General features: G+C 48.1%; 1 protein-coding gene across 1 annotated transcript in view; it reads left to right on the top strand.

Annotated features, from left to right (window-relative positions):
- ROR1 (receptor tyrosine kinase like orphan receptor 1) overlaps nt 1-12,807 on the top strand; it is a 348,021-nt gene that overhangs the window by 319,451 nt on the left and 15,763 nt on the right. The window contains exons 5-7 of the mRNA XM_043999765.1: nt 3,462-3,589; nt 3,867-4,184; nt 5,131-5,376. Of these exons, the coding sequence (XP_043855700.1) occupies nt 3,462-3,589; nt 3,867-4,184; nt 5,131-5,376 (692 nt within the window). The remainder of the gene's footprint in view (nt 1-3,461; nt 3,590-3,866; nt 4,185-5,130; nt 5,377-12,807) is intronic.

The raw sequence follows: 12,807 nt of genomic DNA, 5'->3' as shown, positions 1-12,807 counted from the left end.
TGGGCATTATTGTGCCATTTTACAGATGAAGAAACTGGACCTCAGAGAAAAAAGATCATTCGCTGGCGCTCAAATACACCAATAGACCCAAGACAAGGCATTAGGTTTCCCGACTTTTAGCCCAAGGTTCTTTTGCTCCATTAAGTAAAAGGGAGATGCTAGAGATTTTTTCAAATGTAATAATAACTGACGAGGTCTGCACAGCCATTTGCATAACTTCTCTGTCTGGTCCTTACCAGCAGTTCTGTAGGAACGGCACAACTATCATTAGCCCCATTTCGTGGGCGAGGTTTGAGGACTTCCATCACTTGCAGTTGGTCACAGAGTCAGGAAGTGGCATAGGTAGGATTTGAACCTGGGTCCTGTCTGACTCAAATCCAGCATTCGACGCACAATTCCCCAACGCCTCCGTGCTTCATTGTTGCCAATAAAGTGGCAGTGAGAGTGAGGACCAGTGGCCTGTAAAACAGCAACATTTGAGTCCAGGGCTCCTTAACGTGGCATGTGGGAACCTGCGTCCTCTTAATATCTCGGTAAGCATCTTTCACTAGACTGGGTTTCCTTGGTGATCCTTCATGTTTTATTTTATGAATTTCGTGGCATTCTTCTGAGAAGGGGGCCTGAGAAGAGGCTCGCCCAGACCACCAGCAGGGTCCACAACACAAAGAGAGCCAGCCTGCTCCTGGCTTAGGAAGAGGAAATTCACTGGGGTTCCTTCCTCTGGGACTTCCCCACAGGACCATTGTCCGGACCTGCCCTCTCCCTCAAGCAGGGCTGTCTCCCACCTCTTACAAGGGATCCGACCCTTGCCCCAAGTCTCTGCTTGCACCTTGTGACTCACGTAAGCAGGGATTTGTGGCCACTAAGTGTTCATTTGCATCCAGGGAAATAAAGTGATAGCAATTAGACCTTTGTGAATGCTTACTGATTTTTAATTAACTGACCAACTCTCCTCTTCCTCCCACTCAGATAGAAGTAATCAGTACTTTGTCTCATTCTCTCCTTCCCATTGACTTCACTTTCGCTTATAGAACTCTTATCTCTGAACGAGTCTCCTTCCCTGCCTACTCCTCCTTAGCCAGTACGTTCTTTGGGATCAGTGACTTGGATGTAGTGGGCAGCAAACACGTATTTGTTGAATTCAATCCTGTGCCCTAATGGATAGAGAGCTAGACTTGGAAGCAGGAAGACCTGAGTTCAAATTCATTCACTAGGAGAATGCCCACCTTGGGAAGTCACCAGATTTCTTTAAACTCATTTCCTCAATTGAATACCGGGTTAAGAAAGCCTGTGGTTCCCATGTCACAGGGTTGTTTTGAGGCTCCGGTGAGAACATGCAAAGTGCTCTCAAACATGATGGAGCTATGTGAATGTGATGAATGGTATCACTGAGTTGTAACTCCTTGAGGGCAGGGCTTAGGTCTTATTTATCTTTCATTTCAATTCAACAACTATTTATTCACCTTTAGTGGCTGTGCTGGAGATGCAAAGACAGAAATGAATCCTGTCCTCAAAGGGTTTATATTCTACTGGGAAAATCTTTGTCAGCCTATCCTCACCCCTACATGCCTAGAACAATCTATCGCCCACTAGTGGTTGCTAGATAGATGCTTGTTGATTGAATAATTGAAACAACAGGTATTTATAGAGTATGTAAAAGTTAGAGGAATCTTCTCCACACAAAGTTGGCATTTCACTTGAGAGACATAACACATATCAGACAGGGAAGGAAGCTCTGAGTAAAGCTATGGAGCCACAAGGTATCCTGCCTTTTTCATCAATGGTAGTGATATTGATTTGATTATTGTTCCCTTAACAAGAGGTGAAGAGGCAGGGTTGGTAGTCCAGGTTAGAGACACTGCAGAATCCACAATGGAAGTCGGTGTCCTGGATGGGATGAATGAAGGATACATTCTACCTTTGAGTTGAATTTCTCCTTCTGGCTCTCAGATTGGCTTTAGTTGCATATTTCAAATCTTCAGGGCTTATCTTTGAGAAAAATCTTACCAGCAGTTGAGTGGTCATTGCATCGAATGCCAGACCACCTAGGTTGCGTTTGTTGTGCTCACTGGTGGCCTTCCAGCACAATTCAGTTCCTGTATCCCTGGGGCCGTGTTAATAGGTGCTGATGATGGTGCACATTTGTGTATCTTTATTCCAGTGCTTTTGCTGTTGATGAAACAGAGTCTTTGCCAAAAAAAAAAAATCATAACAGATAATAGGCTTTTGGACTCTCACCCATCTCACATTATCTGCCTGCCCACCAGCAACTGTAGAAATGAGGATTTTCTTCTGTAACCTGGATAGTTTTGATCTTTGAAAGGTCTTTTGGGGGGTCTAGGCTGTTTGACCCATCAGATCAAAAACAGAAAGGAGTTCTTCGCTATAAAAAGGGAGAAAAATGGGGGAGAAATGGGGGATCAAAGAAGATACAGGAATTTGCATGGGTAGATGGCATGATGATAACTGACAGTGGAAAGAAGGCAAAACTGCTCAGTCCTTATTGTGTTGCTATTTTCACCACAAAGGAAAATGGCTTTTGTAGTGAGAATCATAGAACAGAAATGACTAACAGGGAGAGGGCTGCTGTGGACATACTGCACTTTGATTTTACCAAAGCTTTTAATGAAGTACCTCATGCTGTTCTTGTGGAGAAGATGGAGAGATGTGGGGTAGAAGATAACACAATGAGATGTATTCACTGTTGGCCAGGTGGCCAAGTCACGCATCTAGTAAGTGTTTGAGGACAACTGTGAACTCAGGTGTTCTTGACTCCAAGCCTAGCGTTACCTACTGTGCCATAATTAACTTCAAGTATTTAAAAGATTGTCACTTGGATGAAGTGTTAGAATTCATCTGTTTGGACCCATAGGGCAGAGGCATATTTAGACTTGATATGAGGACTAATGTATAACTATATTAGTTATATTCGTTCTAACTAATAACAGTTAGTATGGTCCAAAGGAGGGAAATAGTTGGTTCTCCCCGCCTTGTTGGTCTTCAACTAGAAACTAAATGACTACCCACTGACTGTGTTACACAAAGGATTGTTGCTCAGGCCCAGTCTGGCTAAGGATACCTCTGAGTTTCCTTCTGACTATGAGATACTGGAATTCTGTTACCAGTGGGTGTTTTGGGTGGCCTTGGGGCTGTTCAGACATGCAAGTCTGAGACTGTAAGATAAAAATCCATGATGTTGGGGGCAGCTAGGTGGTACAGTGAACAAAGCACCAGCCCTGGATTCAGGAGGACCTGAGTTCAAATCTGACCTCAGATACTTGACACTTACTAGCTGTGTAACACTGGACAAGTCACTTAACCCCCATTGCCCTGCAAAAAAAAAAAATCCATGATGTTGCTCCCTGGCGATGCTTTGGGGCACAGCAAGGGATGGAAATCTCTAACTGTGGAAGGTCACTCTTGGGGCAGCCTCCCTCTGATGGTTTATCCTTTGTTTTCAGGGATGAATACGAAGAAGATGGGTTCTGCCAGCCATACCGAGGGATCGCGTGTGCCAGATTCATTGGCAACCGCACCGTCTACATGGAATCTTTGCACATGCAAGGGGAAATAGAAAATCAGATTACAGGTAGGTCATCCCTTATACCATCTATAGCAAGCCCTTTCCAGTCTTCCCAGCTGCAGGAATCCATTGAGATAATCCTTGTAAAGTGCTTAGTGCAGCACCAGGCACATAGTAGGTGCTATGTGAATACTAGCTATTTTTATTGTTTGTGTGATAACCAAAGGTCCTACAATCTCTCCCATTAGAATGTCAGCTCCTTGAAAGAGGGAAGCCAGTACTTGGCATTCAGTAAGGGCCTAATAAATGCTTGCTGACCAAGTCACCGTTGTTTGCTTTTCAGCCGCCTTCACTATGATTGGCACATCCAGTCACCTCTCTGATAAGTGTTCCCAGTTCGCCATCCCCTCCCTTTGTCACTACGCTTTCCCCTACTGCGATGAGACCTCTTCGGTTCCGAAGCCGCGGGACCTGTGCCGGGACGAATGTGAGATCTTGGAGAATGTCCTTTGTCAGACCGAGTACATTTTCGCCAGATCAAATCCCATGATTCTGATGAGGCTCAAGTTACCCAACTGTGAAGACCTCCCCCAGCCAGAGAGCCCAGAGGCTGCCAACTGTATCCGAATTGGGATCCCCATGGCTGACCCCATCAATAAAAGTAAGTGGAGAAGGCCGAGGCCGCAGGATCTCTTGGTTCAGGAGCTCTGAGCAGCAGTGGGCCTAGAGCCGATGGGGCATCCGTTCCAAGCCTGGCCACCAATATGGCGAGCCTCAGGGTGGAAAGGGTGCTAGTGGAGGCACAGACTGACCCAGGCTGGGAATAAAGTGGGTCAAAGGCTTCTGTGTCAATCAGTGATGACGTCAGGCCCGGGAGTGGCCACACTCCCAGCCTGGAGGACTTGAACCCTTCTGAAGGACTCGTGCCATGCGTGCCTGGGTCCCACCCTCAGGACTCTTCCTATACATGTTTGATCCTAGAAACACTTGAGGCTATTTTCTCTCCCAGGTGGCCATCTGTAAATCCTTCCAGAACTGTAAGTACCCTACAAGCCTAGAGTCAGGCTGTCAGGGCCCAGCAAGCATGCTCCTGAAAGGCCTCTAGCCAGCAGGGAAGGCCGGACCGTACCATAAACATAGTTCTGGAAAGGAGCAACCCCCTCATTCTGCAGATGAGAAAGTAAGTAACTTGCTCAAGGTCACATTGCTAGTAAGGGTCTGAATCTGGATTGGAACTCAGGTCTTCTGATTCCAAATCCCCAAGTCTTTCCACTGTACCTTGATAACCAATAAGAAAGTCAAAGTGGTATAGTGAACAGAGTCAGGAGTTCAGGCCCCACTTCTGACAGTTATTAGCTGTGACTTGACCTAGGGCAAGTCACTTAACCTTTCTGTGCCTCAGTTTCCCCATTTGAAAAGTCAGAGGGTTGACCTAACTGGCCTCTCAGGTCCTTCCAGCCCTGAATCTCTGAGTCTTTCCACTGGGCCCTGCCAAAAGGTAATCACCATTGTTTTCTTCATCCTCAAAATGAACTGTTTCCCTTTTCATATTTGGAGGGTAGGCCTTTTTTTTTTTTAATTGTGTTTTGTTCCTTTGTCCTTCCCAGATCACAAGTGTTACAACAGCACGGGAGCAGATTACCGCGGAACGGTCAGCGTGACGAAATCCGGCCGGCAGTGCCAGCCATGGAACAGTCAGTATCCCCACACGCACACGTTCACGGCCGTCAGATACCCTGAGCTGAATGGGGGGCACTCCTACTGCCGCAACCCCGGGAATCAGAAGGAAGCCCCATGGTGCTTCACCTTAGATGAAAACTTTAAGGCTGACCTGTGTGACATCCCAGCATGTGGTAAATAGGAAGCCGTCCCTGGCTATTTTCCTAATCATCTTCTGGTGTGTGTGTGTGTGTGTGTGTGTGTGTGTGTGTGTGTGTGTCTGTCTGTCTGTCTGTCAGTCTGTGTGTCTTTATGTGTCTCTGTGTGCATGCACACACACAGGAGGGTAGTCTTTGCTATATCTCTTGTCATGGCCCAGGCTTAGCCCAATCTTGGCCAGTTTCCCACACAAGGCATTCTTTCCCTGAGGCAGAAAAGGGGCCTCGTCCTTCCAGACCCTCCAAACCATTCTCCTCCCAAAGGCAAGGTGTTTTCCAGAGGCCCAGGTAACATTGGGTCATAGCTATGAACCTGGAAGGGGCCTTAGAGGCTTTGCAGTCCAACCCTATTCTCTGGGCCAGGGGGTCGTAACTTGGGCTCCAGTAACTCTTTTTTTACATATTTTGGTAACTTTCTGCATAGCTGGTTTCAGTTTACTGCGATATCATTGGGTTTGCTGCATGTAAAAACTGAATTCTGAGAAGACCATAGTGTTCCCCAAACTGCTGCCAAAGGGGGTCCAGGACACAGGAAGCCCCATCTCTCTGCCAAGAAGTGGGAGCATTCTTCACCCTTAGCTCACAGCCAGTAGGATCCTAGGTCTGGAATTGCAAAGAGCCTCCCTGGCCATCTATGTAACTGACTGGCATCGGCCAGCGACAAAAGTGAAATGATGCCCACCCTCAAGGAGGTGAGAATGAAAAAACAACCTCCCAAATCACGCCTGTTCTTGGAGTTTGCGGTCTACTGCAGTAGAGGCGGCGAGTGACACGCAGCTAGAAAAGCCCACAGAGAATACATCCCAAGAAACACAAAGTGGTTTGGGGGAGACCTCACACTCATTACAGCCGGGATCTGGACAGGGCTGCCATAGGAAGTGGTGTATCCCTGACCCTTGACACAATTGGGAGCAATAAGAGACAGAGGGGAGCAGGGAGAGTGTGCCAGAAGCAGGGGTCAGCCTGGCCAAGGCACAGAGATGCGAGATGGAACCTCAGATATGAAAGGGGCATGTGAAGTGTGGTGAGTCTGAAAAGAGATGTCGGAGCCCTATGGGCAGGGAAGCTGCCAGGACCACCCTAAGGGAGGCTTGGCTTCCAGGATTAGGGAAGTTGTCCATCTGCCCTGGGCATCTGGAGATGGGGCCTATTCTGAGGCCACAGCTTACTCGGGACAGAGAAGGGCAATCAGAATAGGGAGGAGCCACTAGGGGATCCCTGGAAGGAACGGGGGGGGGACAGAGAAGCCCCAGGAGAACAAGCATCTGAAAGACTGTGACATGAAGGTGGAACCTTTTGACTCTGTCAGGCACCAGAGGACAGACCCATGGGGTGGGGATGAAAGTGGCCAAAGGCCCATCTGGGCTCAGCATCTTGGGCGGGGTGACCCTCGTGGGGTAAGCCGAGTGGAGATTCCTGCCTTGTATGGGTCGGCCTAGATTCCCCTCCCCCCCACCTCTTCCATTTTGGAAAATGAACATGTGCAGAAATGGGTTCTCCACTCTCCCCAACTCACTTGTCTCCATATTTCTTAGTCTAAACTGGTACTTAATAATATGCATTCACACTTAATGATGGGGGGCAGGGCGGCGATGAATAAAGTACAGATGTCCTGTGGGGTGCTCATATGCCTGCACGCTGCTCCCCAAATGGAAACATCGAAAGATGCATGTGCATACATTGGCAGTTTTAGTAAATACCAACTAATTCATGTGTGACACAGCCTAGAGGGGACGATGGAAAAATGTGCTTAGATGTACAAACAGACCCTTCGTCGCCATGGGAGATCAGGAAATTCTAGCCTGAAGGCGCCTCACCTTGGGGATCATCTGGTCTTCAGCCTTCTTTGAAGAGAGGAGGAAGGGGAGCCCCAGATGGGTCCATGGTCTGGCTAGCAGGTCAGGATTCCAGCCAGTAATAGCCAAGGCAGGAATGGAATTCCAATTGGGTGACTCCCAATTCAAGTCTTGTCCCGTGACATCTCAGAGTGTCTAAGAGCTCAGAGGTCATCCCGCCCAACACCTTCATTTCATAGATGAAGAAACAGAAGCACAAGAGATTCCTTGGCTCCCCCAAAGACACACGGCTAATTACTGGCAAGGTTGTGAATTTGAACTCAGCTCTTTACCATAGCATTTATTCTCTCTGACACTCCTCGGTCCTCTGATAGAATGCCTTTCTCACAACAGCTCTCTGTGGCAGAGTATCAAGTATTGTCCCTGTTTTGCAAGATGAGGAAACTGAGGATTTCAGAGATGAACTGTCTTACCTAAGCTTGCACATACAGAGAGTATGACTCAAAGACAAGATCCCACTACAAATCTGACTGCTGTCTCTCCTATCAATCAAGACTGAAGCAAGATTATGATTCTAGGAAGAAGCAATCAGCCTATTATTTTAAAGTCAAGATAAAAGGAAGGACTCCCAGGAACTCAAAACCCTTGTCTCCCACCCCTGAAGCATGCCCCCACGAAGTGACCAGGAGTTGTCCTTTAGGAGACGTTGGGTCTTAACTCATTTTTAGTGCCACTGAGGGGTGGCCTGGGGACTGAAGGTTTGTTGCCTGAGCTCCCCGCTCTTTCCATTGTAATTGCTTTTTAGTGGGAACTATAAATTAAACTTAAAGAGTATTGACTTTCACTTAAATGGCCTTGTAAAGCCTTTGCACCAAGCCCTGGGGTCAGAGGGCTGAAAGGGGACCCTGGGAGGTCATTACAGCCAGCTCTCTGCCTTCAGGCAAGATTCCAGGCAGATCACACTTAGGATTCCAGCAAGGGGGCGTCTTTTATTAGTGTTGTGTAAATGGGAGCTATCCTTAGGATCCCCCACGTTCCTGGAAAGGGGTATTGCATGAATGAACTGATGCAGAGTGAAGAAAGCCAAACCGGGAGGAAAATGCACAGAGTGTAAGCTACAGTGATGAAGGACTTAGGACTGCTGGACACTCTGGCCCCACCGTTCTGAAGGATTCAGGATGAAATAGGCGGCCAGCGAGCAGAGAGACTGGGAGTGTGAACGGAAGCATGTTTTCTTCTCTTGTTTCTTGCCTTCTTGAGAACGTAGCTAATGCAGAAATTTGTTTGGCATGACTAGACATCATAAGTTTTGTATTTTTTGTCTTCTCAATGTGAAGGGAGGGAGAGAATTTGAAACTAAAAATTAACTAAAATTGAAAAAGGAAGAAAGAACTTAAGAAGAAAAAAGGGAAATGTAAAAAGAAGGAAAGAAAAGGAAATTAAGAAAGAAAGAAAAAAGAAAAAGAGAGGAAGGAAGGAAGGAAGGAGGGAGGGAGGGAGGGAGGGAGGGAGGGAGGGAGGAAGGAAGGAAGGAAGGAAGGAAGGAAGGAAGGAAGGAAGGAAGGAAGGAAGGAAGGAAGGAAGGAAGGAAGGAAGGAAGGAAGGAAGGAAGGAAGGAAGGAAGGAAGGAAGGAAGGACTATTCCATAGACTCACTCATTCACAGAGAACTCCAGGGTCAGAGGGACACTCTGAGATCATCTAGTCCAACCCCCTCCCTTAAAGAGAAGGATAGTGACTTGCCCAGGGTCATACAGAAAATGGATGACTGAGTCAGAACTAGAATTCAGGTCTTTGACTCTCATAGAATCTGTTCATCATTAAGCATTTATTAAATACCTACTATATGTCAGGCACTGTTTTTAAGTGCTGGGGATACAAAGAAAGCTCTTGTGGGCTCAGGGCCAGCACTGTCTCCTCCCTCTATCTTGTAAAGTCTTTGTTATTTGTGTCCCCAGCCTCTAGCTCCGTTCCTGAAACATAGTAGGTGCTTCATAATGTTCCTATGATTAAATGGACCACAAGTAGCTGAGGGAGGCACCACATTCAGAGACAGGGCACCCAAGCCCTGGGTGCTTTGTCTAGCAGGACCTTCTCTCCTCCCCCTTTCCAGCTTTTTCTGTGTGTTGTCTCCCCCAGTTATATTGTAAGCTCCCTGAGGACAGGAACAACCTTCCTTTTTGGGTCGCACAGCACCTGGGCCTTTGTGTAGATGGTGTATCTTCTCCCAGGCTCAGTTTCCTCATTGGCAGAATGTGGGGGTTGTTCTGAATGATGTCTAAGGTCTCTCCGGGCCTCGTTCCATGACCCAACTCCACCTGTTGCCTACACCCTAAGAAGCCTCCTTAGCTCACCCCCGCCACACACACACACACACACACACACACACACACACACACACTGTGGGCTTGGCTTCCGGTATCCTAAGGCCTTTCCCACCGACTTTTACTTTTCCTGTTTAAATCTGTTTCACCTTTGAGCTGGACACTCCTCCAAGAGCGTCCTTATTCCTGATTGCTCCTGCTGACCTTCAGGCCTCCTCCCTCTTGGGGCCTTCTTCCAAGCCAAGTAGAAATGGGGGCCGAAACAGACAGACATTTCGCCCTTGTTTCCCACTGGCTGGCACAAAGATGCCCCACTAGGCTTACCTACCTTTTCCTTGGGTGAGGCAGTACCCTTTTTGAAGCCTCGGTTTCTTCACCTATAAAATGAGGGGATTAGATTAGCCGGCCTCTGTGGCCCCTTCCTGCTCTACATCTGGTAGACATTCCACAATACTTAGATTTCTAGCTTCAGATTTATAGATATATAGATACACACACACGCACACACGCACGCACGCACGCGCGCGTATGTGTGTGTGCATATGGGCAGCTAGGTGGTACAGTTCCTAGATCACCAGGCCTGGAGTCAAGAAGACCTGAGTTCAAATTCTGCCTTGGACACTTACTAGCTATGTGACCCTGGGCGGGTCATTTAGCCCTCTTTGCCTCAGTTTCCTCATCTGTAGAATGAGTTGGAGAAGGAAATGGCAATATGGCTCTTTGCCAGGAAAACCCCAAATGGGGCCATGGAGAATTGGACAGGACTGAAATGAGTGAGCAACTGTGTGTATGTAAATGTGTGTATGTGTGTGCATATATGCATGGACACATCTCTACATGTGTATCTACACACATGTATGCATGTGTGTGTATTCATGAATGTCTGCATTACGTATATGTATTGAATGTGTGTATGTGTGTACGTGTGCCTAGTCTTTGGTCAGTCCTTGTCCTGAGCTCATCCGCCCCAGCCCAGTGGGTGCAGCCAGGCCCGTTGGCAGAGGACTGACCCGCAGGCGCCCAGGCCAGCCAGCTCAGATGGGTCCTGAGTGTTCTCGCGGCCGGCAGGGCAGATGTTTTCCAGATTGCCCACGGTACAGTGTGTAACTGCCTTTGTCAGCAGCTTCCCTGCATGTTTCCGAGCAGACCCGCACAAGCCAATTTGTCTTTCTTTTCTTCAGAACCAAATGGAACGTTACAAAGAATGTGGAAAAGGGAATGGGGCGGGGGAGGGGGGGCTGCTTTGTAAAGTTGGAAGCCTTCCGGGAGAGTTATTTTTCTATTGCAGCGATGTGCAGCGGGGCCTCAGCTGCAGTCCTCCCAGGTCTTCAGACTGGCAAAAGACAGGAGCCTCCCCAGGCCTCCAGAGCAGCTGGAGGGCAGGCATTTTAGGCAGGAGGCAACTTTCCCTAAAAGGCCTTTTACCATCCCTGGTGCCCGCTGGGCAGAGTCCCCCAGGACGTCAGAGTCTCTCTCTCCAGGGGGAGGTTTGGGGCAAACGCTTCCCCTGGACCAGTTACTTGCCTTCATCGTGTGGCTCGTCAGGACCTGCCTTCCCTGATTGTGCGAGGCAAGAGTCAGCCAAGACAGGAGGGTACCGAGGGCAGCAACAGTGGAGGGGCCGGAGGCAGGGCTCGGATTGGGCAGCCCCACCCCGGGCCTCAGTTTCCCCATCTGTAAACCGGAGGGAGTTGGACTAGACAGCCTCTGAGTCCCTTTCAGTTCTAAAGCAATGACCCTGTGAGTGATCCACAGCATTTATAAAATGCCTACTGTGTGCCAGGCATGGCACTAATCACTATGGTATGGAAAAACTCCCTCCATATCCATGTGATGCCCACGACTCGGTGTATTCTTGAGTGGTTCCAAAGAAGGGGAGCTTATTCCCTTGCAAGGCTACCTGTTTCTAGAAAAGTCTTGTGACTTCATTCACCGTCCCAGCTCAATTGAATGGAACAAATGTGTATTAAGCACCTAGTGTGTGCGGGTCTCTGATAGGTGGTGCCATAGTGCATAGAGTGCCAGGCTTGGCATCAGGAAGCCTCATTTCAGACACTTCCTAGCTGTGTGGTCCTGGGTAAGTCACTTAGCTCTGTTTCCCTCAGTTTCCTCATCTTGCAAAATATGCTGGAGAAGGGAATGGCCAACCACTCTGGTATTTCTGCCAAGAAAACCCCAAATGGGAGAGACAGACATGAGTAATAGACTAAACAACAAAAAAGTGTGCGCAAAGTGGCTACAAATCATAATGGAGAGTCAGTCAGCGAGCATTTATTAAGCACCTACTATGTGCCAGATACTTTGTGAAGTTCTGGGGAAACAGAGAGAGGTCCCTGTTCTCAAGGGTCACATAATCTAAGGGGGTGACGACATGTAAACCATAAACACACGAGGTATTTATGGGATCACTGAGGGCTATTCTCAGAGGGAGGGAGCTAAGATTAAAGAGGCCCACGAAAGGCTTCTTGCAGAAAATGGAGTTTAACTGGGACTTGAAGGAAGCCAGGAGGTAGAAATGGGGAGGTAAGGCCTGCTAGTCAGGGGAGACAGCGGAGAAAATCACTGGGTGTTGGTGTATGTTGGGTTGTGTGTCAACAACAGGCCAGTGTCCCTGGATGGGCCAAGCCCACAGAGGGAGTAACTAGTAAGAAGATTGGAAAATAGGGAGGGGCTGGGTTCTATAAGGGCTTTGAACAGCAGAGGGTTTGATATTTGACTCTAGAGGTAACAGGGAGCCCATGAAGCTTATTAAATAACAGAATGAGCCTGTGCTTCCAGATCAGTTTGACAGTTTGAAAAGAGGATGGACTAGAATGGAGAGAGACCAGAGGCTGGGAGATGAACCAGGAAGGCAGTGCTTTAGTCTAAGCGGGAGGAAATAAGAGTCTAGGCCAAGGGAACTGCAATGTCAGAGGAGAGAAGGGGGCTTATGTGAGAAGTGTGAGAAAGGAGAAACAACAGGACTTGAAAAATGTGTGAGAGAGAGAGAGACAGACAGAGAAACAGAGAGTCAGAGAGACAGAGAGAGAAAGAGACAGAGACAGAGACAGACAGACAGACAGACAGAGACAGAGAAACAGAGAGAGACAGAGGCAGAGAGAGACAGAGACAGAGAAACAGAGACAGAGACAGACAGACAGAAATAGACAGACAGAGAGACGCACACAGAGAGACAGTCAAGGACTAGCTAGTAAGCCTGGGTGACAGGGATGGTGGCAGTTGACAGTAGCAGAAAAGTCCAGGAGGGAATAGTTGGAGAGAAGGGGGAAAACAATGAATTCAGCTTTG

Source organism: Dromiciops gliroides, chromosome 4, assembly GCF_019393635.1.
Source record: "Dromiciops gliroides isolate mDroGli1 chromosome 4, mDroGli1.pri, whole genome shotgun sequence".
Taxonomy (NCBI): Eukaryota; Metazoa; Chordata; class Mammalia; order Microbiotheria; family Microbiotheriidae; genus Dromiciops; species Dromiciops gliroides.
The sequence above is the reverse complement of the archived record's forward strand: the minus strand, read 5'-3'. Positions and strand labels throughout refer to the sequence as shown.